The sequence below is a fragment of the Cardiocondyla obscurior genome, linkage group LG10 (genome assembly GCF_019399895.1).
Source record: "Cardiocondyla obscurior isolate alpha-2009 linkage group LG10, Cobs3.1, whole genome shotgun sequence".
Classification (NCBI taxonomy): domain Eukaryota; kingdom Metazoa; phylum Arthropoda; class Insecta; order Hymenoptera; family Formicidae; genus Cardiocondyla; species Cardiocondyla obscurior.
This window is the reverse complement of record NC_091873.1, coordinates 4026572-4054432: the sequence shown is the minus strand read 5'-3', so window position 1 is coordinate 4054432 and position 27861 is coordinate 4026572. Positions and strand designations below refer to the sequence as shown.

The 27861-nt window shown below is 39.5% G+C and overlaps 4 protein-coding genes across 6 annotated transcripts; 2 read left to right on the top strand and 2 right to left on the bottom strand.

Annotated features, from left to right (window-relative positions):
* Positions 1 to 28: 28 nt before the first annotated feature.
* Positions 29 to 3777, top strand: LOC139106292 (uncharacterized). 2 transcript variants are annotated; one of them, XM_070662918.1, is made up of 6 exons: positions 29 to 407; positions 981 to 1119; positions 1208 to 1625; positions 1770 to 2293; positions 2978 to 3169; positions 3315 to 3777. In XM_070662918.1, the coding sequence occupies exons 1-6, from the start codon at positions 288 to 290 to the stop codon at positions 3425 to 3427; spliced, it is 1506 nt and encodes a 501-aa protein (XP_070519019.1). In that variant the 5' UTR covers positions 29 to 287; the 3' UTR covers positions 3428 to 3777. The 2 variants fall into 2 exon arrangements, with proteins under 2 accessions (XP_070519019.1, XP_070519020.1); XM_070662919.1 differs by lacking the exon at positions 29 to 407 and adding an exon at positions 742 to 863.
* Positions 3175 to 22763, bottom strand: Drpr (multiple EGF like domains draper). Of its 2 annotated transcripts, XM_070662916.1 has the most exons (18): positions 22557 to 22763; positions 11499 to 11778; positions 10918 to 11044; positions 10552 to 10720; positions 9911 to 10157; positions 9659 to 9779; positions 9434 to 9571; positions 9159 to 9338; positions 8753 to 9080; positions 8229 to 8336; positions 7881 to 8045; positions 7420 to 7626; positions 6520 to 6675; positions 6217 to 6393; positions 6031 to 6141; positions 5733 to 5939; positions 5456 to 5626; positions 3175 to 5377 (listed from the first exon to the last, which is right to left on the bottom strand). In XM_070662916.1, exons 2-18 carry the CDS (start codon positions 11639 to 11641, stop codon positions 5085 to 5087), a joined length of 3048 nt encoding a protein of 1015 aa, XP_070519017.1. In that variant the 5' UTR covers positions 11642 to 11778; positions 22557 to 22763; the 3' UTR covers positions 3175 to 5084. The 2 variants fall into 2 exon arrangements, with proteins under 2 accessions (XP_070519017.1, XP_070519018.1); XM_070662917.1 differs by lacking the exons at positions 7420 to 7626; positions 7881 to 8045; positions 8229 to 8336 and having other exon boundaries at positions 22557 to 22756.
* Positions 22764 to 23107: 344 nt separating this feature from the next.
* Positions 23108 to 25745, bottom strand: L(3)73ah (lethal (3) 73Ah). Its single transcript, XM_070662923.1, has 5 exons — positions 25508 to 25745; positions 24974 to 25268; positions 24616 to 24761; positions 24394 to 24537; positions 23108 to 24308 (listed from the first exon to the last, which is right to left on the bottom strand). The coding sequence occupies exons 2-5, from the start codon at positions 25248 to 25250 to the stop codon at positions 24177 to 24179; spliced, it is 699 nt and encodes a 232-aa protein (XP_070519024.1). The 5' UTR covers positions 25251 to 25268; positions 25508 to 25745; the 3' UTR covers positions 23108 to 24176.
* Positions 25746 to 26798: 1053 nt separating this feature from the next.
* LOC139106310 (uncharacterized) lies at positions 26799 to 27831 on the top strand. Its single transcript, XM_070662956.1, has 2 exons — positions 26799 to 26993; positions 27133 to 27831. Exons 1-2 carry the CDS (start codon positions 26856 to 26858, stop codon positions 27520 to 27522), a joined length of 528 nt encoding a protein of 175 aa, XP_070519057.1. The 5' UTR covers positions 26799 to 26855; the 3' UTR covers positions 27523 to 27831.
* The last annotated feature ends 30 nt before the right edge of the window (positions 27832 to 27861 follow it).

The following is a 27861-nucleotide window of genomic DNA, read 5'->3' as shown; positions in this document are numbered from 1 at the left end:
AATTTTTATATCGAAATTTTCATTAAAATTTATAAACTAATTAAGAGCATAGAAGTGAGAGGTTTGGCAGATGTAGAACGACGCGGTTTTTCATTCTTATCAACGGTTATCGGATTGTCGACACCTTACTCAAGATTAGATATTGCGTACAGTATGTTTTAAGTCGCTTTAACAACTGGATGGTGTCTGCTAAACGAAAAATTGTCGCGAGTTTTTGTTAGTTTAAACGTCGCTCTTTGCATAAGCTTATACGCCTTCGAGCTTTGCGCTGAAGGCAATCTAAAAAAATGCCGTTCGCCAAGCAACTTCGTCTCGACGAGGTTGTCAGTTCGTTCTCGGAACTCGGACCGGTAGCTCCAGATGGTGGATACTCGTGGTTGATTCTCCTAGGTGTTGCCTTCATTCAGGTTCGATCATCGCACGTGTTTCTCTGATAGCAAAGTTACGCTTTTGTTTAAAAATCAGATTCTGCATTGATATTTGTTACTCGATTTATTAATGCAACTGTAAATTTTTTTTTTTTTTTTCTAAAAATATCTTAAATTAATGTAATAGCTAAAAGTAGATGAGATCGAAGAGTCGATCGATATTCAGCGCAATACAGGGTATTTAGAAATGTATGCTCAATGATATCGACATGTATTTTTATCTGAAAAAAAGCTATCATCGCGTAGTATCTTCTTCTTTGCTCGCGTTTAAATAAAGACGTAAAATGCTACGTTAAAAACACTTTTGTTGCAGATGTTATTACGTTGTTTGCGACGTGTTAATTTGCCAGATATGAAGAATGCATAAATCGCATAATGATCTTTCGATAACGATAAACTATATGTGACATGTAGCGTCTGTAATTGTTTCGCTGGGTAAGTATAAAATCCCTGATATTGTTGCACTTATATTTCGCGATGCCCTGTATAACGCGTTTTAAATATCAATGTTCAAAATGTACAAATGTAGATACCTCTGTTTAAAATACGCAGATTACCGTGCCCAGTGTTCTGTCGATGTATGGCATATTGCGAGGATTTTTGGGCACGGACTACTCGTCGTTTTACTTCGATCTATGGACAGAGGTCACCCTGGCACCTCTATTCTTTGTCGCTTTTTGGAGTTTGTCAGGTATTTTTTTTTTTTTTTTTTTTTTTTTTATTGTTAACGTTGGCTCTTTGTCACGGCTCCCATTAATCTTAATTTTACTATCTTTCAGATCCATGGACCAAGGCTATTACAAACTTGGCATCGATACCACGACTGGTCGGCTTAATCGGCGTGGCTCTTCTCACCACGGGTGTCATAGCTTCGGGATACCTGGCAACCGGCGGGGTGGGTGCTTATTTAGCCGGCCTAAGTGCCGGCGCAGTGATGGGTATAGGAGCGAGCTTCGTGATCATCGAAAGTGAAATCGTATTGCGGAAACACTTTAAGGTGAGACTGCCGTTGGCGCTTACCTTGAAAAACATCGCCATGTCCGTCGGCTTTGTTCTCATCCCGGCAGTTACGCATTATGTGCTCGAGAACATCAATCTTGAGACCGGACTTTTGCTGATGACGCTCGTTTTCGTTCCTACCGCCGTGGGCACCTTAACTTTGAGCGTCCCGGCTCCGCAACGAGCGTCTCCTTACAGGTGACAGCAAGAAATAGTTTTAAATTTAAATTTCCACGTTGTTTTTTATCTCATTCATGTAAAATTCTCTTCTAAAGAAATTATATACCTGTTTTGTATAATGTTACATTTTTACAATAACATTTATCTTATTCGTTTTTCTAGATTGCTTCTAGCTGATGAGGATAACGAATTGGGTATCCGTCTATCTCCGGATAAAGAACCGGAATCGGATCGGCGTGATAATGGTACGGATAACATTGGATATGATAATGGTGACAACCAGGACAAAAACGTAGCGCCTTTGTTCAACGATGCGAACAGTATCTACACGTATCAGGAACCGGATGAGGATATTGAGCTTTTCGTCAGTCCAGTTGCACGAGTAAATGGTAGTAAATGGAAGCAGGAGTTCCAGGTGGCTCGCTATTTCAGATTTTGGGCGGCCGTGGTGGCTTGGACCGGTATGAAAGCTGGCACGCTCTTCTTTTGGGTTCTGTTTCCCACCTTGTATTTGCAGCGAACGGAGGCGTATTACCGTTCGGACAACTGGGTGCTGTTGCTGGTGATACCCGGAATCGGTTCATTTGTACCGAGCATTGCTAGCTACTGGTCCACTTACACTACCGCTCAGAACAGACGAATATATTTTGGTGCTAGCTCCTGGTTCAGTAGCATCATTCTTTTAAGTGCGTAAGATGTACAGCCTTCCTGTTTCTTCGATATCCTTAAAAATATATTGCATTAATATATAACGTCAATTCAATTATATGTATATAATATTTATTTTATATATACACTAGATACTGCAAAACTCGCGCTTAGCGTGTGTTATTTATTCTTTCTTAAAGAAAGTTGTTTTATATTTAATAGTTTTCGGTAACGATCTACGGATATATACATATATGGTACTTTAGCACCTCTCGTTTTCTTTAATATAATTTAAATATACATATTCGTGTATCAATGATATTAATTTTTTTTATACTTACTCTCGTGGCACCAAGCGAGCCAAACGAGAGAACGTGCCATCAGCCGCATGGAAAGACCTTTCTCGGCGCTAATGTTTTAAAATTTCCTCATCCTTATTGAGAAAGTCTAATATAAATTATTAAAAAATACATTAACTAATTAAATAAATAATATTTAATCTTGAAATATAATCAGTTGTCTTCTTAGAGCATATACTGTATATGCTCCAAGTTTGATTTTCATCACTACCTCGATTAACTTGATTCGCCGATGGCGGTCGACTCTCATCATTACCTCGGCGACGGTGGCCTCGCGTTTTGGGATTACTTAGGAACTAAAACCAATTTTCCCGTTGTTTGCGCGTTTTGTTATGTCATTTTGATTTCATGTTTTATCCTCAGATGTAACTTACACGTATGACTATTATTGGTTTTTAACGTGGTCGCTGTTCGGTGGAATGAGCATTAGCAGTATGCTAATTTGTCAAGACCTGACTCTATTCGATGTGCTGGGAAATCAATTTGCGCATCGCTCGCACAGATTGTTCTCCACTGTCGTCGGTCTGTGTGTGTTGGCTTTCTACTTCGTACAGAGTACGTATTTCGTAACATCCATTTTTATTTACTTTTTTTTTCTTTTTTATATTTTTACAGATAATAAATTTCGCTTCTCTAGTACCCGCCGGGTACGACATATAAAGAAAAAACAGTCTAAAGATTTATAATTTGACAATCGCAGATGAGAACGTGTGCCTTCGCGTAGTCGCGATGCTGCAGTTCCTCGGCGGATGCTACTGGATTGTACCGCCTGTTTGGGAAATCGTACAGGCGCAGAGGCTAAGAGAGGGCTAACAAAAATCGTTACAAAGACCGTACAACGCTGCGGTTAGTCGCATAAATATTTACAAGGCGTTAACGTTGACAACGATTGCTTCCTAAATGCCTTTAAATAGTAAGAAATACTCTTATGAAGTAATCTAAAAGATACTGTATAAATGAAAATACGTCATTATTTAATCCATATGTGAATTATACAATCGACCTTAAATTATCAGAAATGTAAAGCATATTGCACACAACGTAAAGTGCTGGACTTGATACATTCCTTATAACTTGAAGGAGCAACAGCGGAGCAAGTGTTTTTATATTATAAGATTGTCTACATGTCGCCGCAATAAAGTATCATGAAATCTTTATTAAAATATTTTTCTTAATTAGCGACATATTAACAATGCACATTACGGTATTATCACACTGATCAATGTCTTACTTTATTAACAAATTTATTCTATTATTTATATTTAGCCTGCAAATCTTTTTATTTGAATACACATGATTGTATTTTTCGATTTAAATATCAATATCGGTACACACTAGTATATTTTTTATTTGGATACACCGAAATTGATAATTATAATATATCACAAGACTGTAAGATAAATGGAATAAGCGACATATCCCGTAATATCTTACACACTATTTTTCCTTTAAAAAGGAAACGTAAAAAATGAACATTTATAATTTATATATATATATATATATATATATATATATATATATATATATATATATATATATATATATATATGTTTTCTAATTACATTTCATTGATAATCAGTTATCGAGTTATAGTAAAACGATAAAAATTATAACTCTTTTTTTTTTTTCTCATATGTATATCGCAAAAATTTGCGTTTGATATTTTATGATACAAATTGATAAATTTGATAGCTTATTGCATTTGTCCATATATGCTAGATTCCATCGTTTATCTTAAGATATACTAAATTATAATATTACAATCAACAATTATTAGAGTTCTTTTAAATGTCTTTAATTGTAATATTGATATTCACACGACGACCAAAATATAAAAAAAAAATCCATGATATAAGGTCTTTTATGTATTCACAAAATGGGAACTCTATTCATGATTTGATTTCTTATCACCTGTTTATCATTGCCAGCCTCTTAAACTACTTATGCCCGTTTTGGCAATATATGCACGTATATCAGACAGATATGTAATAATTTAATTAAAACTATTTCTTAAAAAGAATATGTTTATATATACAGAAATGTTCATCTTCTCATCGTAATAATTCGTGACAAATGAGAAAATAACAGAGATCGATAATATATCGAGTGAAAGCTAAATATTAAAAGAAGAGCATACCAGAATAAAATTCTTTGTTACAAATTTTCTTCGTCTCTTGCACGAAGTGATATTTTTGTTTTAATACTGCCGTACTTTGCCAGACAAAGACAAGATAAGCGCGCGAATAGATTTTATATGTATAAAAGTCGAATAAACTTTTTTAAAAAACAAGCTTGATAATTAATCGTAATTATATTATAAAGTCTTGTTTACGAAACTCGCTTAAATTGTAAAAGTAATACAGACTTACTCCTTATAAAACAGGAGCAAAGTCTTTTAATCGAATCTATAATAGAGCTCATTCTAGTTCAAATCTGGGCAGTTGAAACAAGGAACGCTGTGTAAATTTTTTTAGGTTTCACCTAATTCCGGATCCTTGTCTATCATTTTACTAGATCCCGGAGTATCACGCGGTTTAGGCAGGAAGCCATTAGCTACTAGACTGGAATGTGGCTTTATGTTCCAGCTAACCGGTCGCGGTTGATTTAATTCATCGTATTCTGATTCGTTGTTTTGTTTAATCTCATCGTAAACATGCTCTACTTTCTTACCGTCGTTTTCGTCGATACTATGATATACGTTCAAGTTTGGATTTCCCATATCGGCATCCCTATTCTTCAGATCGTATTGCAGTCCGTACGCTCCTAAATAATTATATATAAATTAATTTAATTAATCTTATTAAAATTGTTTTAATTTTCTTGTTATTAAACGTGTCAAACCTTTGCAATCATCTTCATCATCGGTACTCAGGCCGAATTTAGCTTTTTCGGTGTTTATGTTTTTATGGAAATTATTTCGGAATTGGAAGTTATTCAACAACGTAGTAGTGCCATCATCAAACTTGGACGAACCTTGGTATGCATACACTGGATTGTCGAATTGATTTCGTTCTACAGAAAATTAATATTTTTAATCTCTCTAACGATTAAATTCGGAGACGACTTCGATAAATAAATTTTTCATTAAGAATAAGAAATTAATTAACTTATAATTTACCTGGCGGAGATACAGGTTCAGCTGTATATTGCACTTGAGCTATCTCGCTCTTCAAATCTGCTACTCTGCGACGATGATACATCCACGCAGCCAGTAAAACACCAATTATAACAATAGTCGCGAATACAACTCCGACAATGTGTCCGTATCCACCGTCTTCCTTCTCTTGGATATTGTGGGAAAATAATTGTTCGTCGCAGTTCTCACCTAAAAGTAATTCTCAGTCATTTTAAGTCACTGCACAATAACGAAATCTTAATTCATCGTATTCGTTTCTTTAAAAATGTACTTAATTTACCTGTATATCCATGTCTGCAAATGCAACCATCGGCTGGATGGCACATGAAAAAGTCGTTTTTACATTCGCAAGGCTCCATACAATGATCACCGTAGTACCCTTCGGGACAAACTAAAATTGGCAAGCATTTAAGTAAACAGAGCTTGGTATATTTTTTTTCTTCTAGCCTACACTTTTAAAACCTACTCTCGGTACATCTAGTTCCAGTCCATCCTGGCGGGCATCGACAATGGCCATCGTTGGATCTGCATTTACCGCCGTTCTGACACTTGCAATGTTGCGTACAGTTTACACCATAAGTACCTTCGGCGCAAGGTGTTTGACAGTACTCTCCTTGCCAGCCAGGTCGACATTGGCATACACCTATTAAAAAAAAGAAAAAAGAAAAAAGAAAAAAAAAATTAATTAAAAAAGGAAATTTGTACATAGATACATTTACAATCAGATTCAGATGCTTATGAATATGAAGACTTGTAAATTGTAACTTGCCTGTTACGTGATGGCATTCCCCGCCATTTTTACAGTGACAATGATTCGCGCAGTTTAGCCCGTAACGATTAGGCGGACACGGATGTTCACAAGTAAGGCCCAAGTATCCCGGACGACAAACATATTGACCGGTAACGTGATCGCAAGTCATATTTCCTAAGGAAAAAAAATGAATGTTAAAGAATTTATTACACGAAAAAAACTGCTATAGTAAGTTTATATTAATTTTTCAGTATACAACACATTTATTATAATTAATATTCTTTTCACCATGTTCCAAATGTAAAATAAACTAATGATTAATAAAATCGTTGAGCAGCCCAATGAAGAGTCTAACCATAAAAGCGATCGGCGATAAAATAAAATGAAGTAAGTGCCTACTGTTTGCGTCAGCATTTGCGCAAGCAGCGGTCAATTGCTACTTTTTAACTTTGCTGTTAGCTGTGCCGCAAGCTACACAAGAGAACCTACATCCAAGTATGTTATTTATAGCGTTGAATGTATAAAGCTGCTATAAGCGGATATAATTAATGTTGAAATTTAATCTAAATTTTTCTCTTCATTCGTTTTCGATTGTAATATATTCAAGTATACTTATGTATACGTATCGCAACGAATGTATAATCTATCTTACATTAAAATATATCCTACGAGACATATTGACTAAATGTTTTAATTTACGATTTAGGAAAACAGAAGATTATTGTGAAATAAGTATATGATAATTATAACATCACATTCACAGAATTAAAATGTTAACATAACACAATCTATCACAACGTGCGATAATACATTTATCTTACATTGCCTACAAAATTAATCGGTTCAAAAATCATGCGAGTTTAATGTGTTACGCTCATATGTCATGCGTTTAAATCTTGGATACTAAATTTTCTTTACCATTCATTTTCTGCGGGCACTTCTCTTTGCATCCCAGCCCGTACCATCCTTCCTTGCACGGCTGCGAACAATTGGGGCCCTCCCAACCCCTGGCGCAGACGCAACTTCCAGTCGTGGGATCACAGGAACTATTGTTCATGCATTCGCAATGCGAGTGACAATCCTCGCCGTAAAGACCCTCCGGGCACTTTGTTTCGCACCGTATTCCTGTTTTGACGTTAAAGCAAAACCCGTCTCGAAAAAAATTTTTCGCTGGCTGCCATTAAAAGCAGTTTTCCGTGTCGTCGCTTGTTTTTTTTTTAAATATTACTACTGTTTTTAAATACATATATTTCACGATTTTTAATAAATAATAATATTTCTATTGATTAAAAAATGATTTATAAAATTCTGTTAATCTCAATGTGCTAAGTTTTTTTTTGTTTTATCAATGACCAAACGCGGAAATAAATTCTACAAACCTCGCCATTCTGGCTTGCAGTTGCAATACCCAGTAGTGGAGTCACAGTCCACGGTGTTCTCCTCGACACAGTCGCAATTCTGATTGCATCCGTTTCCAAAAAAGCCCTTTTTACAACGGTCTTGACACAGGGTGCCGGTAAAGCCAGCTGCACACGTGCATGTGCCTGCATGTGTTGAAATAAAATAACGCGTGTTCTAGGTGCAGTGCTAAGAAAAAGTTTCAAGATGGGAGAACTTGTCGCGTATTTCATTGTATATTTTTTTTTTTTTAAGTATATGATAGAAAATTTGATTAGCTCCATCACGAAAATTCGAATTAAGAGGGTCACTATTCTCAATCGTCTTACCATTTTGCGGGTTGCAAGCCGCATTGTTAAAACAGTTGCATTTGCCTTCACAATCCTTGCCAAAGGACTTGTTATCGCACGGACGGTCGCACAAGACACCGACCCATCCTGGCAAAATGTCAGAGAAATACGTATAATTTGTGTTTGTACTTACCGATGTCGAATCTTTTCTTCATCGGAAATATTTAGCAAGACTTTAATAAATAATCATACTAAGAGTAACTAGTAATTCTAAGTGTGATAAGTTCTACAGACGAGCAATAAAAATGGGTATAAAAAATATCAAAGCTGTTCGATATCATGCAAAAGTATTATGAAATAATGTTAACATGACTTTGAGATAATAAATATAATTAAGAAGGATTAAATGTTTACGTTTAAAACATGACATAAATGTTAACATCAACTATTTGATAAATTTACTGTTTTAAATAAGTGCAATAATCTCAAAAGTTTCTTCTAAACGTGTTTATAATTACAAATCATCGAATGTAATTATTTAAATTAAATAAAATTACGCTTACCAGCCGTGCAGTTGCAACGTCCGTTCTCAGGTGAGCAACTGGCTCCGTTCTTGCAGGCGCACTTCTGCGCGCAATCCTCTCCGAATGTGTTTGCAGGACAGAGTTCGGCACAATCCTTCCCACGATATCCGGCTGCACAGATGCAAGTGCCGTCGATGGGTGAGCACTGCGCGTTGTTCTTGCAGTTGCAACGATTCTCGCAACCCTTTCCGAATGTGTAGAAGGGACACGGTCTGGCGCAGGTTTCGCCGTCCCATCCCATCTTGCAGGAACATTGTCCGGTCCACGGATGACATAGCGCGGTATTTTCTTTTTCACATTCGCAGACCTGTAAATTAAGTTTAATTTACAATTAATAAAAAAACATCATTTTTAATATTGATCTTTCCAAAAAGCCAAAATTCACCTTTTCACAATGAAAACCGTACAAATCATCTGCGCAGGCTCGTTGGGTGCACGTTTTACCAATCCAACCTGGCCCGCATATACAGGTGCCGTTAACTGAATCACATGTAGCAGCATTTTCACAGGAGCACTTGTTTGTGCAATTTAATCCAAACGTGCCCTCGGGACAAATATTTAGGCACTGTTTATCGCGTTGAAAGAAGAATAAAATATTAATTATTTCTATAAAAAACTTTTTTTTTAATTGTTTTATCAGAATAATCAATATTCACATACTTTGTTGCCGTAGAAACCTGGTTTGCATTGACATTCGCCTGAAATGTGGTCGCAACCGCCTTCGTTGTAACAGTCGCAGGTCTGAGAGCAATTCTTGCCCCAGAAACCATTCGGGCACCGATTTGCACAAACCCTACCCTGTGAAAAATATTGTATTTGTGAATGTAAATTTATGCGAGGGACGTAAAGTATGTTTGATACTCGATTGCATAAAATCCCGCATACCGTCCAGCCAGGCGTGCAGTAACATTCGCCGGTCCTAGGGTTGCAGGATCCGCCGTTCTGACAACGGCATTCCGACTTGCATTCTTCGCCGTGCTTGCCCATTGGGCAAAAATCGTCGCATCTGCATAATATAAGCACAACACAAACATATATATATATATATATATATATATATATATATAAAAATATATTTAAACAATATTTAATAAATACTGAAAATAATTATAATAATTTATAAAATTTAGAACTCACAGTGGCCCAGTGTAACCGGGAGCACAGTGGCATTCGCCAGAGATATGATGACAACTACCGCCGTTTCTGCAACGGCACTTCTCGGCACAGTCTTGCCCATAGCGGTCAGGAAGACACTTTTGATCGCAGTATACATTGGTCCAGCCTCTGGTACACATGCACTTGCCGTCGAACGGATCACACGTGGCACCGTTCTGGCACTTGCAATCCATCTCGCAATCTCTGCCCCATTTACCCAATGGGCACCCTGTTAACACGAGAGTTAAAAATAAACTATCTCGTATACGTATCGCTTAAATAAACTTTTTTTTTTTTTTTTTTTTTTTTTTCTCGCTGGCTTAGGGTGATGACCGTGTATTTTTTCAAGTTTTAAAAATAATTCTTCAATGTAAATATTCTTGGAAATTCCGTGTTATTTTCTAAACTCGAAGTGTCATTATCGTTACAATACAAATTTTCTTTTCCAACGTATAAGATAACAAAAATACTTGTTATCTCTACGTGTCAACCTAACGCGTTATCATTCATGTTAGGCTTGTTGCACCGTAAACGAAGCGCGCAACAAAGATTTTAGTGTTTGGCTGTTCTGGAATGCGTGCCCCGCTGGCATTATTAGTATAGAAAAATAAGGCTACACTTACTGAAGTCGCATAACGGACCGCCGTATCCGGACTCACATTTGCAGACGTCAGGCGCGATACAAGTACCGTGGCGGCAATCCTCCGAACAAACCGGAATGCAACGCTCACCATTTGTGGTCTCCGCGTAGCCTTTGCAGCATTCTTCCACGGGTCTTTGTTTTGTCAATTCCTGCAAGAAATTGCGCAATTATGGATTGTAACTTGCACCGTTCAACCAATAATCGTTTTACTGCGGTTTTTTTCTCTTTTTTTTTTTATTTTCCAAGCTCGCTATTGCTCCACGATAGTAAACAGAAAAGACAAATCCAGATTGGACCTCTCTGTAAAATTAGAAAGTATTTTATAGATACGGATTAAATAACCGACCTGTTCTTTGTAGACTGTTCTGTAGACGACTTTGTATTTGGAACATCTCGGTGGGAAACTGAAGCACCACGTGTTCTCTCGCACAGTGTATGGTTTCTGCTCGGACACCTTCACCGTTATCGTATACCTGAAATGATATACTCCCTTGTAAATTCCACCGATGATAACGCCGTGCTGTTTAATAAGCGAACAGCAGGTTGTAGTCAATTCGCAATAACTGATTAAGACAGTTACATCACTGAGACGTTAACACAATCGGTAAATAATTGACGAGCAGTTTACTGAATTGAAATAAAGTGTAGAAAATTGATTACTATTACCAGTCGATATTCTAGAAACTAATAAAGAGTAAATTTCTCCGAATCATTAACTCTGAGAAATTCAGCATTCTATTTATTTTAATATCATTACGTTAAATATTATATCATTAATTTTCCTTACTTTTCAATATTCATATAAATATGATTAGATCATCAAGCGAAAAAAAACGTCATTTTTTTTTCTTTTCTGTTAAATTAATCAAGATTCGTATCGATTATATTTTTCCTCGTTATTAAATTATAAAAAGCTTAAATGCTTACGTGTCCTGCCGGGTGCATATGTTCGGTCCTTCAAGGGCCGCTCCCGTCGAGATTAATACAGCGGCGACCGCGATCAGCCACCAGCCAGCAAACTGCCCCATTCCGGCTGATCGATACAACTTTGAACTTCGTTGCCGGAACATCGCTATCGTCCCATCGCGTTATCGCTAGCCTTGCGATTAATCTCGTCGCGTTTCGCACGGCACGTCAAGTTTACGCGTCGGATCGCAGTCGCTCGCCTTAGCGTCCGAAAAGCTGGACGGTCGATCCTCAGATCAATCTGAAAGTATACAATGCGTTAGCGTGTGTCGCACAACAATGGCACGATTTACCTCCGCGACTGCGAAATGCATAAAAGTGCACGCGTACTCGGCACACGCGATTTCGCTCGTCGCTACGCGGGCACCATGACGTAGCGGCACTTCGGACCTTACAACGCGGTTTTTAATCTCTCTACAGGAAAAGTTATTGTCGCGTAAATGCTCGACTTTACACTCTGCGCCATCCGTAATGAATCACAGCCACTTGCCGCATGGCATCAATTTGATTCGCCATTAAACATGCCGGAGAGTCGGGTTCCCCGTTCGCTATCGAGCGTTCTCTCCGTGTCGTGTAATTTTAACACGTTGATTACGCGCAGTGATCACTAAAACGCGCTACAAAATACTTAGCAAAACATTTTGCGAAAGCTAAACGCCAACGTACAGATGCCAATTACGTACCTTAATGTTACATAAAATTACATAAAAAAAAAAACTAATATTAAGATTAATTAAATTTAATATTATGTAATTAATTATGTGTTAATTTAATTTTATGTTACGCTGTTATGTCACGGGTATACGTGTCGCGGAGTTTCAGTCATTATTGAACGAGCAAATACCGGAGTGAAAACCAAAGGCATTACTATTCGAACGAGATGAAACAACGCTATCGATCCCGCGACATTCCATCGATCTGATAACGCGCGAGGAGAGCCTGCCGCATAATCGTTAATCAGTGCGCGTTCCTAGCTTGCAACACGATATCTCGGAAGGAGTTTTTCTATTCAGAGCGGCGTGAATCAAGTGTTTCGTATGAATGTCTGATTTTGTTGAATGGGGGGACACCGTATCGATATCACGGCCGATCGCACTCGGAATACAATTTTACGTCCCGTGAATGGGAGGATTTCTTTCTTTCAGATAACAATCAAACATAGACTCGGATATCTGGAAAGCGAACGTTTAATCTTTATTACTCTTTCGAAAGGGCTACGAAAGTAACGTTTTTTGTCCCCGGATGTTTTTCTCGCGTTACGCGGAACGTTTATTATCAAGTGTCGACTGATAATTTTCAATTTAAGCCCTCACACCTGCAGGTGAGCTCCGTCTTTGTGAGATACCCAGATTACTAAAATTGTTATTTAAAAAAAAAAAAAAAAAAAAAAAAAATGTCGATTATATCTCGAAGCAACGTGCCATTGATAAAAAATCTTTACTTCTCTCGCCGTAGGTCATAAAATTTTTAATAAACCTCTCGCCCCCGTTGGTGCACTCGAGATCTCGAGGAAAGATCGAAAAGTTTTTTCACGAGCTGTCGTCGGTCTCTGTGAACGAAAAAGCGGCCCGCCAAAGATCACAACGGACGATGATCATCATAATTCATAATCGGCAAGCGATTTTCGTCGACGATGTATTTCATAACTTGACGCTTTGCCCGGCGAAATTTCAATCGCGTGCTTTGCCACCGGAAGCTCTGCCTCGCGATCGCGAGCAAAGTACATGAATCAGAGGCTACGCACGTGTCGAACATACGGTCCCGCTTCACGTTTTTGTAATGACGTGACTCGTGCCGCGTATGATTCACGTGGCGAATCAGGCGGTTCGTTCAACAACGACCGGAAGTGCCGTAACGTTAGACTGATTAGAGCGATGCTGCAAGATGCGTTTAATCGTTCGGCCCACCGCAACCGCGACTCCACATTAACATACCGCATTAACGCACGTGTTATCTGCCCGCCCCTCTTTTTTTCGCTTCCATCCCCCTTTTTTTTTTTTTTTTCTTCTTTTTCTTTCGGTACGGTAAACCGAAAGAGCCACGTGAATTTTATCGAGTACGTTCCGCGATAATTAGCACTCTTAAGTTTTCACTCTAATAATTATTCTGCACTCCGGATTACGCGTCCGCGGTGACATTTTTATAGAGCGCGTGACGCGACTTTTATCGGAGACACGCATAAGACGGTTCTCGCTCCTCCGCGACGCTAATCTTTCGGTGTTGGTCGTAATTATTGTCGAGCAAATATGCGTGCGAGGTAACACTCGTGTCACCGACCGAGTCGCGGCGGCTCTCGTAAGTGAGACCACCGGCGAAAGAGGTGAACGTAACGCGATTGTTCGGAGCCAGACGAGACGAACCCACCCTCGGGTACGGAACGTTCGTGTATGCCGTTCACGTATACGCGCGTACGTGAATTCGCGAAACCCATCTAATGGGACGAATCGCGTAACAGCGGACGGCGGTTGTTAGACACGAGCGATCGCACGAGTCTAAAATAACGGTGCGCGATGATGAAACATGATTCTCTCATGCCGATGCGTACGTTTTTATTCCGCTGCTGGTCTCGCGGTTCTTCCTCTAAAAAAAAATTTTTTACACAAGCGACGGCTCGCAGACGCAAATTTTTCGTCGACGCTGTAGAAACGAAGTCGATAACCTTTTACTTTTACTCGCACACGAAAAAGAAATGTGGAAAAAAAAAAAAAAGAAAAAGAAAAACAGGAAAAGTAGGCTTATAGAATTAAATACCGGTTGTGCGTGAGTTAACGATACGCAACCATTTAATTAGTGGGTAATTCACTGTTACCCGACGTAAATAATGAATAATTTAATAAAAAAAAATTGTGAACAATACGTCTCGGATTTACCAAGTTCAAAGAGCGTGAGATTGACAAACTAAAATTTTACATAAAAAAAAAAAAAAATATTGAAATGTAATTTGTCGTTGCAGCGTTGAGCGTTATTTAAAATAAAACCGAAACGTATGATTTATAATTTCTATTTAATTGCTAATTAAATATTACATTACTTTGCTTATCGATTTAAGTTATACACAGGCAATCAGCGAAATTCCTTTTTTTTTTTTCCCATTAGTCATTAAATATTATCAAAGATCTTATTATTATACTACTAGTATTATTACAAATTAATAAATTTATTTATAAAAAGGGGATTGATAGGGGTTTTCCACGGTGCAAATAATTCGTCTAGTAACTATGGGTGTTTCTCCGGTCGGGGTCGGCGGGATTAAAACCCGTTCTGCGATTTCGTGCGACCGAAATTCTACAGCGTGCCCGTTTTGCTCTGTGCCCGAAAGGGGAGCGACCCCTTCGGCATCGATGCGACCCCGAGGGGAGAATTAATTCGTTTACGTAGGAAAAAAAGTTGACGGACTTTGTCGCGTAGGTGCGAGCGTATGCGTGCGGGCGCGAGTCACAGGATGTGGGGCGAGTGCGCGATAAAAACGATGCATCGAACTCTCTCTCTCTCTGTATCAGCGGGATGCTTATCACTCTCCGAGTCAGGATCTCGGTCGCGCGAACAAAGGATGCGAGGCCGAACTATCGGTCCGAAAGGATGCGATGAGAGTTATCAAGAAAAAATTAAAGTTAAAAATAAATAAATAACTCGATTTTGCGAATCAAAAACGTCGCGTCGAAGCCAGATAAAATCCGACAAGGGAACGCGCAGCACGCAGTTAACCGAGATTTTTTTTTCTATTATTTGCGGAATTTCTTTTCTATCCGCAAACGATTTCGGAGAAAGTGCGAGCTGCCACAATTTGCAATTCTGCGAATAGCATGGTGTAGTAGCGAAAAATTGAATTTTAATCGCTCCTTCGAGCGTATTTTATTATCTCGGACTAGCCTACCTGACTGTAAGTTATTTGAATAACTTTCTGCCGAGTATCGAGAACTACTTTAATTTCGGTTCAGCAAACCGGAAATAGACAATACAACGTCATTTGGTAATTTGAATATCTCAGGCAGAATAATATTGACAATCGGCCGATGAACTGCGGAGAGATCGGGTTTCTTCTTGCATTATCTAGTAGGACGCTCTGCATTTGTATAACTGATAATGTCGTCGTTATCTCGTTTGGCGCGATTGTACGATTAGTGAGCAAAGAATCAACGTATATCGATATACGCCACGCAAACGCGCAGAAGAGGTTCGCACGATAGTAATTAACGTTAAATGTGGCCCCGTCCGGCGCAAATCTTTATCGCGACTGAATGCAGAGAGATGCTGGAGGATGCGATCGCGCTATCTCACGTACGTACCTATCTCAGGCGTGAAGCTAATGAGGATGCGCGACGTCAAGCGATGGATATACCATCGGCATCCAGCCGATAAGGCCACAAATTAGACAAATCGCGAACGCACACGATCGTGCGTGGTCGCTACTTGAATCGCCCACTTGACGCACGCGTTACCACGTAAATAGAAATAACGCGGACTCGCGGAATTTAAGAAAATATATATATAGCCGCTCGTTTGTTAAGTCAATCAACAATTCGCGAAACCAAAAAATACAACGTTTACTTTCGCTGGAAGAGTTAAACATATATCAAATATCTCTCGACACTAAAATTAAGAAAAAAAAAAAAAAAAAAAAAAAAAAGAATTTTTTTTGAAGAACCTAAAAAAGTAAAGTTAATTACTTTAGCCTGCGAGCGGTTCAAGTGAGTTAGTGGTTCGAAGTTGTCACGTAAGACGAGCGGCTTGTCGCGAGGAAAAAAAAAAAAAAAAGAGGCCAATTCGCACTCCAGAAACAATTTGACTGCGGTGCGACTTTCTAACGTTACAATAATAACGCGAAAATGCCAGAGTTACGTAACGACTCGTCGTGCCGCGATCTTTAATGCGTCGCGGTGTAACGTAAGCGGAAGACCGCCGAAGCGCACGAGCCTCGCTTCCGGAATTATTTAGGCACGCGCAGGATAATTCCTCGTACAATTTTTTTCTGTTTTTCTCCTTTTTTTTTTTTTTTTGCTAATTATATACCCGCTGATAATTAAAGTTCTTTTCGAAAGTCTTTTCTGAGAAGCACATGCGCGCTCTTTGTTTGATAACACGATAATGCGATTCATGTAACCGAAGATTTCTTCTTACGTTATGTTTAGCAATCATACACATGTATGTACCTACACGGTTTATCCACGCTCTCGCGTTACGTCTATTGTTACTCGAGTTGCTATCATGGGTAGCATGAAATAAAACTCGCTATCGAAAGTAACCCACGGATATTGATACAAGAGATTCTTTTATCGCGTCAAGTTGTGATGGAAATACGAAATTGCGAGGTGTAATGTAGCGATGCCTTGATCATTTTTTTCACACTGACTCACGCGCATACATATGTATGTGTGGTTCTAATTTTAATATTGCCGAGCAAAAAAAAAAAAAAAACTAACATTTAAAAGCGCGATTCAAATAATACCCATCCATGCAGGATTCAATATTTTCAATTTTTCCCGTTTAACCATCACGGGATTTAAATTGAAAAGAATAAATCAAATAAAAAAATATTAAAAAAAAAAACAAATTAAAAATTGAATCGATCTCCCCGAACCCGGGCAATTTATTTCTCAAAATATCTCCGTCGACGAAAAGTAAAACGTGCAGTGTTTCCGCGAGCGTTCAAGTCGTGCGCCGACGAAGGAGGGCTTCTTTCCAGCTGTGCGTCGCAACCCTTCGCGGTTGAATAAACCTCGCGACTCTTCCTTGCGTAATAACGCAGTATTGCAACAGTGAAAGTCACGCATTAAACGTAACGCTGTCAAACAGGTGCCGGTACCCGCGGTTCTAAGCGACGAAAAAGGGAACCATATGCCGTGTCCACACGCGATTTCTGCTATTAGCCGTCGAGTCCTCTCTCTCCCCCCTTCGGCGAGGGAGGACAATCGAAAGACCTACTTTTCGAAAAGACCTGCTTCTGCAACGTCGATGAAAAAAAAAAAAAGCCGTGAATAAAAAATGCGCGCGGCCAATACGCGTGTCATGTTCGCGGACTAATCAGATACGCAAATAGATGCACGAAATCATCCGTCGACGATCAATTATGGATGACCCGATTATCGAGGTAGTCTTATCGCGTCATTCACACAATTGAGCCCGCGCTTAGAAGCGCGTTCGTGAAATCGTGAAATCAACTATTCAGAACGAAATACTTGAGCAGCAATTTCCAACAGTTTATCTTGAGCAGTTTACCGTGTCGCGGGTAGACGTAGTATTTGCACGAAAGTAGCCGGTTTAGATTTGTCATTAGAAGAGGGAAGCGACTTATAATTCTGTTTTCGCAATTATCGATCGATTCAACCTACATTTGCAATATCGAAACCCCCCCCCCTCCCCTCCCCCTTTCTTTCACCATGTCTATACGATTCATTGCGGAGCCTCCTACGTTTCGACTTAATTAGATCGCTTTCGGTCCGAAAAAAATACCACGCTTTAAGGAGTGGAATTATACGACGCAGCGTAAACAAAGCGGGCATAATCTTACAACAGTTAGAGTTTTAAGAAGAAGAAGAAGAAAAAAGATGAGTTTAAATTACACAATGGACGGAGGCTACTCCAGTTACGTACAGTCATCCGCGACGAACTTTAGAAGAGACTCCAGACATTGAACGTGATCCCTAATTATATAAATAGGTGTACAACGGACGAGAGCGTGCTCGTGAACGACGCCGAGGAGACGGGAGACACGAGAGCCACATCTCGATGCACAAAGGCGACCTGAGCGGATTACGTGGAACGCGTTCCGCGAAATCGAGACTTTGCGCGACGTCGGCGTACACGGAACGGGCAATTGGTATGTTTTGCGTGAAAATGGCCTTGATGGGTGGAAGAGCCTCCGCGACCGACGGCATTTGTACCGCGTTGTCATTCCCGGAAAATCCAGTCACTGTATGACACGCGTGGGCACCTAATTACCGGCGCGATTCGTACCATACTCGGCATCGTCTGAACCGTTTCTTTATACCGAACCGATCATCCGACGAGATCAAGTCCAATCCATCGCGTTCTAAAGTCAATAATCAGGTCTGACTTGTTTCGCTGCGATATTCTCATTGGAAATAGCGCCTTGTACGTTACACGTTGGAAGTAATCGAATTAACGAGCTACCTAGCTTTAAGTGTTGAAGTAAAAAATTTATACTTTTATAAATAGTGTTTGAATGTCATTTTAATTATTATTATAATGTAACTGTATTTTTTTTAGGTGTATTTTTTGCGCAGAACTGAGGAATACTTGAAACTGTTTGTTTTTTTTCCTCCAAGTAGTGAGAGAGAGCTTGAAGTTACGTTTACAGATTTGAAGCTACAAGTGAAACGCTTAGTTTTACCGTTAATTCGGAAATGGCCAGAAATCGCGCGACATTAGAAAATCGGGTGGCGTGCGAGAAATCGTCCGTGAATTTCCCATCGGGGCAAGGATCGCCTATTACTATGTTAATTAGCGTCACCGACGCGTTTCCGGGTTTCAACGATTCGGTGAATCATCGTGAATCGCGATCGAGCCAAGCTCCGCGAGCGGAGGTTAAACTCTTTTTCTTTTTCTTTTTCCTTACGCCACTTTTGCCGCCGAGCGTATCGGGCCGATATCGTCGGCAATTGAAAGTAAACATTTGTGTCGCGTCCAGCGTCATTCACGTACCGGGGAAATAACGGGTGGAACCCCGCCTGCATTCATCCGGCGCATAACGACATGCGGGTGGAATAACTCCATTCTGTGTCCGAGCGCAGCTTCCATTCCCCTTGCGCTCTCACGGCCTTCGTCACCCCCTCGCTCCCTCTATTCCCTTCCTACGTCCCTCTTTTCCCTCGACAATGACGTAGGAGCGTCACTTTGCGGCGAGTGCGGCTCTTTCACGACTACGTTGATGCTCCGCGCGATTCACGCTGTCGCGCTAGGGAGAGACGAGGAAGAATCCCAGCTTCGAAGTAGTCGCGTAAATGGGACGCGCCCCGCGACGTTCCCAGTGGGACGTTTTGTCTCCAACTCTGGTCCATTGTCTCTTGCCTGGCTACCTTCGCGTACAATTATTCGCGCACGTTGCGTAGGATGTCGCGCACGGTAACAAAAGCCGGCGCTAGTCGGAATAGCCTATCGATCTAATGAATCACCGTTCGAATCGCTGGATTCGCGCGAATGCTGCGGTCGCAGAAAATAAACGTACGGGACGTCAGAGTGTGTAGATAACGAAAAGTAATATAGGTACGTGAGTCACAACTTGGCGCGTTTAACCGGAAGGAGATGATCAACGGCCAATGCGCTGGCGAGATGGGTCTATCTTATCGTCCCGCTTCGAACGCCCGAAGAATGCTCGAAGCTCTTTAAAGAGTGTCCACCAGAGTAACGCTGGATCTATACAGCGAAGTCACCGGTGAGCTATTACGCAACGGCTGAAAATGTCGGCCTAGTTAACGATCTTCGAATAATGAAGAGGCGAGTTATGCTCGCGACATCCTGTGGCTTTTGTCCCACGTTACGCAGGAATCTTCATTAGCTTAATTTACATTCGTGCTCATCTTACGCGGAAACTGCAAGTTTTGTATTGTGCACCGGAAGGAAACCCGCCTCTCCTCGAAAACACCTGCGGCAGCAGCTTGTTATTGTTATGACAGCCAATTTTATCGAGATGACGCGATGTCGCTCGATAACGTTGACGGCGTTCCATTCTATTTTAGTAATTATAAGATAGAACCATAATCCCACAAATAATTTGAGTTATGTCCTTGGGCTTCTATTTTCTACATGAAAAAAAAAAAAAGTTTTTATCTCCGCGGTTAATAGCTTTTCCAAATTGATAACAAACTATTAGAGCTGGAAACTATCTGAATTTATTATTCAATTACTCGAACTTTAACCTTCGACCACCGATACCGATCCCGGATTCGGATTATCTCGAGCAATTAAAGTATCTAAATTGAATAATCTGATAAACAAATTAGATATCTGAAAATAAACTCTAAAAAGTTACTTTTTATTTTTTTTTTAACTGGCCAAATAACACTTTCGAAGACAAGATTGCGCCTCGAATTAGCACGCGCGAGATACTTTTCTTTCTTAACGAGCAACAACGATGAATCTTAATCGTTCTGGAAAACTTCCGTTTCAACTAACCCCCGAGGCTCTCTTTCTCGGACCAGCGTAGGATTCCTCGAATTCGCGACGGCGGAAAAATCGGAGGGGGTAGTTCTTCTCGCTTCCAAGGAAAGGCTTAACGCCCAGGACGGCGCGGCGGCAAAAATAGACTGCGATTACCGGCGCGGGGACGAAAATAGCTCAGAGGGAAATCCGCCAAACAAACTGTTTTGTCTCACATGTTGTGCATAAGGGGCGACGGAAGGCCGGCAACGTGCTGCGGTGGTCAGGTAAGAGCCGAGCGAACCTATCCGGACGACTGAGATAACGGCGCTCGAGTACGGGTGAGAGAAAACCGGTTGGTGCGCTCCAAATTTTTTTTTTTTTCCTCTTTTTTTTTAACCAAGCGGCCGACGGCTCGCGTCGTAAGCGAGCCTCTCATCGCGGAGTAATCACGTTTGCGCGCATACCAAAGTGCCCAAGGACTCCGCTCGCGGCAGGCACGATCGTGCACCAAGCGTAATACCGCTCATTCATGAGCGTCCCTTGACGAATAGGACTCTCCTCGTCCGTGGCATAATCTGATCCGTGACGCAGAGAAAGCATCGAATTCCAGAACCGCGAGGGGGTCAACTTGACATATGCAGCGTGACGAGCGCCGTTACCTGTTAACCGTACTCCTATCCGGGATATATCACGCTTATTACTTTCGAAACTTGAGAAATAAATATCGTACGTTGCGCTATCTGCCATTTTAAAGATAAGATTTCTCGATTTATTATCTATCAATATCTATCTCATCCAAACATCGGATCATATTTTTTTATTGTATAAAGATTTTTTTTTTTTTTTTTTTTTACTTTGGTGTTGGTTAACTGCAATTAAGTATTTCGGTATCAAATTCGCTAATTAAGATCTGCTCGACGTGTACGACGTAGTTATTGCTGGAACAAACGCGTTTTTCATTCGTATTTGCTCCGTGCTAAGTGAAATGTAAACGATCGCCCGTCTGTAGTCTATTAAGGCAGTGCGCGTCCCGCACATGTTTTCCTGACAAAGCTCGGAAGGTCGAGACGCACATCTCACGGTATTCTATATAGATTTGTGCGTCGCGCGTCTGATCGTGAAAGCCGCCGCTATTTTATAGGCTCGCGACGTAATCCGCGCTTGCGACACAATCTCGGATTTGAGCGCGTTAATATACATTTTCACTCTGACGCGCGAATTTCGCGGCTGTTACACTTTCCTCGCGTTCTAACGCGGCCGAGCGGCAAAAACTGGGCCGCGCCAGCTGGATCAAGTTCTATTACACGGTCCAGCGAACGTATCGCGAGAGCCGCTTCCTCGTCGTCGCCTCGCGGGACCGCGAGAATCGCGATGGCGAAACAATTGAGAAAAAGTCCACTCGGACATCGTGACCTCATGTACCGCGCAGAGGAAGAGAACATCGGAGCCGGGACGGCGGTGTCGTCGTATTTCATCTCTTATCGCGAAACAAGAACCGCTTACGATCGCTGTTAACAACGACAGAGCGATGTCTTACGCAATGTCTTTGTATACCTTGTTCTCCCGCGTGCTCGTCGCGACGCCGTTTTCTTTCGGCCGTGGGACACCGTCTGTCCGAGAGATCCGTCGGTTAAATAAGATATAAACGGTACCCGACTCGATCGACGCGCCTAGCTGTCGCAGCGTCTAATCGACACGTAGATCTTCCGCAGGTCCTCCGATCCCCCCGGAGTTTCGTCTTTTTCTGGTCATTTTCGACGGCGGCGCGCGAGAGAAAGAAAGGAGGGGTTTGTCAGCGGTGCGACGCACACGCTGCGCCTTTTTGGTGCTTTTGCTACCTTCTCTACGCCACACCGGCCGAAATTTCGTTCACGCGAAAGACCGCGTCTTTTCCGCGAGGGAAAAAATTGATTCACTCACCTTCTCATTCTCCGCGACGCTAGCTGCAGGGGGTCCAGGGAAGGCAGGAACGCAGGGGGAAGGACCTTTTGCACGCAGAACAGAGTGCGAGAGAACGTACGCGCTCCCAACGTTCACTACGCGGCACTTCTCATTCAACTGAAGTTGTTCCGCAAGCGAGCGAAGCCAAAGCGTCCGGCGGCCGGTCACCCACGAGCCAGCCATTGGCTGTGTTAGTAGCACTCCCACCTATCACAGCGCTCTTTCCGTACAATGCATTTCCGTGCCGGGCAAACGAAAGTACGCGCGCGCATACAAACAACTGCAAAAGACAGAAAAAAAAAAAGCGCAAAACCTACGGACGCGTCTCTCACTAATACACTTTATAAACCACTTTGATGTTTAAATATGCGATTCGTAGCAGCGTCTATTTTCAAATAACAACTAAATAGAGACGTTTCAAGAGCTTCAAACCGATTTAAATTCACATCTATCGAGCCAGAAAATAAAATCGAATTGCATATTTAAAAGTTAAAGATTACAAACAACGGGACGCGAGTCCACGTACAATATTACTGTACAAAACATATTTATTTAATAATTTATGAAGATGCGCATACAGTACAAGCGTTTTTGCTACTTCGCAAAGTCCTGTTCCATTGTCTTAACGTTTATATACAATTGCATCTTTTTTTCCCTATCATTTAACGACCGACGAATGAAACAGGATCATTCGCTATAAACGTGCGCCACACGTTTTGCTCGACACGGCGTCCACTAGATGACGAATCTTTGGAAAATATTTCGTCACCAAATAATATTTTGTCTCTTTTTTTTCCTCTTTTCATTATCGCAAGCCCATGTCGAGAAAAACCTGGGACGCAATTAGAATATGTACGACGCATAAACATACAAAGTTAAAGTGGTCTAATCATCCAGACCAGATTTTTTTTCAATTTATCTAATACAAAGCTTGCGTATCTCTATCATGTGATGTCGTTTGCTTTCTGTCAAAAATATTTTATATACAAAGATGGGGTATGTATCTATATAAAGAATGTTCGACTTTGCAAAACGAGGATCCACGGGTTTTGTCTCGTGCTGCATAAAATATAGTCTCACTCATCTGTCAAGATTCCGCACTTGAGGAGAAATGGTCCACCGAAACTTAACGCGCGTAAAATCCGTACGATGGTAATAAAATATCTACAAAGTTTTACGAGTTGAAAACAAATTTTTGTTTCCTCTAAGACGTGTCTTCCTGTAGAAGGGAATTACTTAAATATCATGTGACGAGTGACCGAGATAAATCCTCATTTAAATTAATCTTTAGTTATAAAGATACAAGTTAATGATACGCGACAGATGATCCTTATTTTAACAGGAGTCCCATTATTGCAAACACGTAATAGCAATAATGAGATACTACTGTTATCAATACCGAATAATACATCTTAAAGTCAGCATATGTCATTTTGTTTCATAGAATAAATATTATTTTATGTAACTCCACACAACTGCTTGCAGATAAACGCAGAAGTAAGTACTACAACAACAGTTAAAATAAGAATGTAACTAGAAAAAAAATGTACAAATAAAGGAACAAAGCCTTGGTGAGTTTTGTACATTTTGAATGTAGAATTAATCTTGCATATCTATATGTGACCTGTATTGTAATCTTAATGGTGGGTCCCGAAACCTCCATCTCGTTACATAAACAAACTTCAACGTATGGTCCTTACCTAATAATTCGTTATTGCACAAAATATCAATCTATAATAAAATTAAATTAAATTAATAAAATTATAAAAACGATTTTTAATAACACTGTTTTGAAAACCTTATCGAGTATACTCACATCTCTATATTTTTCCATGCCATTTAAAGCTTTCTTAGCAATAAACTTTTTCATATGTGTTATTGTAGCCTGAGCTGAGCATCTGATAAATCTCCTTTTTAGAGTTTTTAAGCTTGAGTTTGTACACTCCAGACATACATTAACCTATCGAATTAATACATTAATTTGAATCTCAAATAAATATTTTAATTTTATTAATTTTTATCTTGAAACTGCTCTTACCTGCTCATCTGTACGATGATAATCAGATTCTGCATGTGCATCGGCATTGGCTTTTTCTTCTTCCACTTCACCAGCATTAGGTAAAATATCCTTGGGACAGGGTAAACCCTTGGCTCTATAAAATTCTCTTTCTCTTTTGATCTCATCTGAAACAAAAATATAATTCCTTCAATAAAAGAGTCATGGCAAATTTCACTCATTTTTTAAATCTCAAATTTCAAACTTTTTTTCATGCAAAAAATAGATTAAAAAAAACAAGTACTTTTGCCATTACTTTTTCTCTTGTAAAAAAAAAAAAAAAAAAATCAGAAATCTTTTTCTTGTAGAAAAAGAAAGATTTAAAGTCAAGTTTACTTACTTTCTTGGAGATCAGGAACTAATTTGTAGACAATATCCTGCATAGTTCTGTCGAAACTGATATATTGAAGCGGATGTGACTGATGTATGACAATTTGGCATGTCGGACAGGTGTGCTTCTCCTCTAAATGCTTGACCAAACAGGTTTTGCAAAATGTATGCAAGCATTCAGTGACTGTAGTAGCGTCAATCAAGTATCCACGACATATCTTGCAAGTAATGTGACTGTTGAGAGTTTTCAGTTTTATCCTTCTCTCCATGGCATCGATAATCACCATTTAACCAAGAGATATTATCTACAATAACAGGCGTAACGAAAGAATTAATTAGGATAATAATAACTGAAGGCTATGGAATGAGGTGGTTGTTATTGAAATTAGAATAGGCCGCTCACGAAGATCAACAGGCTGAAGAGAGTGCAATCTAGAATCGGTTATGAACGCCGTTATAAACGCGACGATAATATTTTACGGCTACGATTCGTGCGGCTCGCCGAGTGACTTCGTGAGCGGAAAGTGGGTTATCGGTTTCTAACCTCAATCGCGAGTCGCAGGGAACCTCGCCAACTTGTTACTCGTCGCAGATCTCTGCTGGAAGAGTCCGCGGGTACCGCGGCATTCTCGCACCTCGTGTCACAGGCCACGGCGAGCGACTTACGGAACCAAGGAAGCTTCACGAAAAATCTTAACAACAACTCAGTGGCCGAACATCATTTCATACGACAACAAAAAAGACCAAAGCGGACTGAAGCGGACGGATAGCGACGCCGCCCGGACGGCGCACGGACGCACTATTATGCGTCATCAGCGTCATGCGATTCGTTCACTGTTTCAATTTATGGAACTCGTCGACTGGCGCCTCCACAGCCGTGAAATATGAAAGTCGAACTTGCAGGGCGCATAAATTCCCAATAGATAAAAACAAACAAACCCTTGCAATGTCTTGCAGGCTTTGCAATGTCGTATTACAACAGCGTGAGGATTGCAGCATGCAGAGAAGATTAAATATATCAAAACTTAAGACGTAAGCATTTTATCTAATCGAAATAGAAGTTTGAATACTTTGTCTTTTTTTTTTTTTTTTTTTTTTTTTTGTTTAATGTCAACCAAAATTTAATTAACTATTTAATAAAAGGGAACCAGCTTGTCCCTTATTTTATTTTTATCGATACTCTCTTCGAACGTTCGCGACGAATGAAAATCTGATGACTTTTATAATTTATTGCATTCCGGAATTGTTTTCGAAGTGTCGTATTGTTTGATTCCGTAAACGCGCGTTTGCGTCATTCAGAGAACTACATGTGCATGCTTATCAAGACAATTATCAGTTATTTATCAGTTATCAGGCCCCCAATGAGTGATTAAATATACCAACAGGAGCAAATATGGAAAGATACGTCAAAAGATAATTATTATAAAAAAAAGTACTACGTCGAGGAAATGTCTCGCGTAAAAGAAATAATTGTTTTTATTCAATATTAATTTTGTGGTGTAATTAATGATGTAATTGTGAAAAAGTGTGATACTTATCAAAAAGTTATTTGTATTTTTATTACGATGCAGAATAATTAACGTAAGTATTCTTCAATTTATTATTCAATTCACAAGATAATTATATCTAACTTCTTTTGCACTTTTATTATATACATATATATTAATTTTTGACTGAAAAAAGCAAGTTTCTGAAAATTGTAGAAAAATGGATGACACAAAATTGCGCAAGCTATCACTGCCAAGAAATTAATCTTTGATTTAACATGATGTAAGTCGTGGTAAAGTCAAACATGAGAATTGATAACGTGAAGGTATAAATACAGTCTTCAAAGAAACAAGTCAAACAGTATAGTTTTAGATAATAAACGGTTCCACAATTAATTTCACACAATGCGGATCTTACTTTCTGTGTTTCTATATATTTTAGTTGCCTGTGGAAAAGCAGACAGTCAAAACTATCAGGATAGTTTTGTTTATGGTGAACGCCAGGAAGGCGATTATGTTACTAGTAATAGAACTATTTTCAAGGTAAGCTTTACCATTTCAATTATCCCATGTACATACAACACATTAAATTTAAACTTTGTATTATTTATATTAATGACATTCACATATTAATAACTTTTTAATTAACAATATGATGTTAATATTATCTTATTTTTTAAAGCCTGCCCTTCCTTGGAAACCCATGGTAGCTAGAATTGGTGTAACAGTCTCAGAATATGAAATTCTAACTTATGTTGCCATTAAAAGTTTAACAGGTAATGAAATCCAAATCCACATAATAAATTCTACTTCAATAAATTTAGTAGCATCAGTACATGGAAAATTGGGAGAAGGATTGTATGTGCAACTAGTAGCTTATGCAAAATATATTCCAACAACTACTAAAGAAAACGAGACTACACCTGAAAACAACGAACAAGATAATAATAATGAAAATGATAGCGAATCTAATGCCGAAAATCCACCTTCGGCTGAAGAAGGTGATGAAGGAAACAGTGAACCTGATACTGTAGATGAAGACGCCAATTCAGCTGAGGGTGACGATGGATAAACTACGGCATCTAATCTTAATTGGAGATGAAAAATATATACGATAGAAATGTTATCATGGCAATTTAAAAAATATTAAATTTCTTTTAATGCAACGACAGAGAACAAGACCGCAAAACAATGTTTAAGATTATTTATAATTACTTTATATTATTTGTTAAATTTGATAACATAATATGTAGGAAGTAAAAAAAAAAAAATGACTTAGAAAATTATTTTTACGTTGAATAAGAAAATATCTAAAAATTATTATAAAATTACAAACATTTTTTATGTAATTTTTCAAATTAATAAAATTCAATATCTGCAACTTTTCTTATTAATTTTTATTAAAAAACTG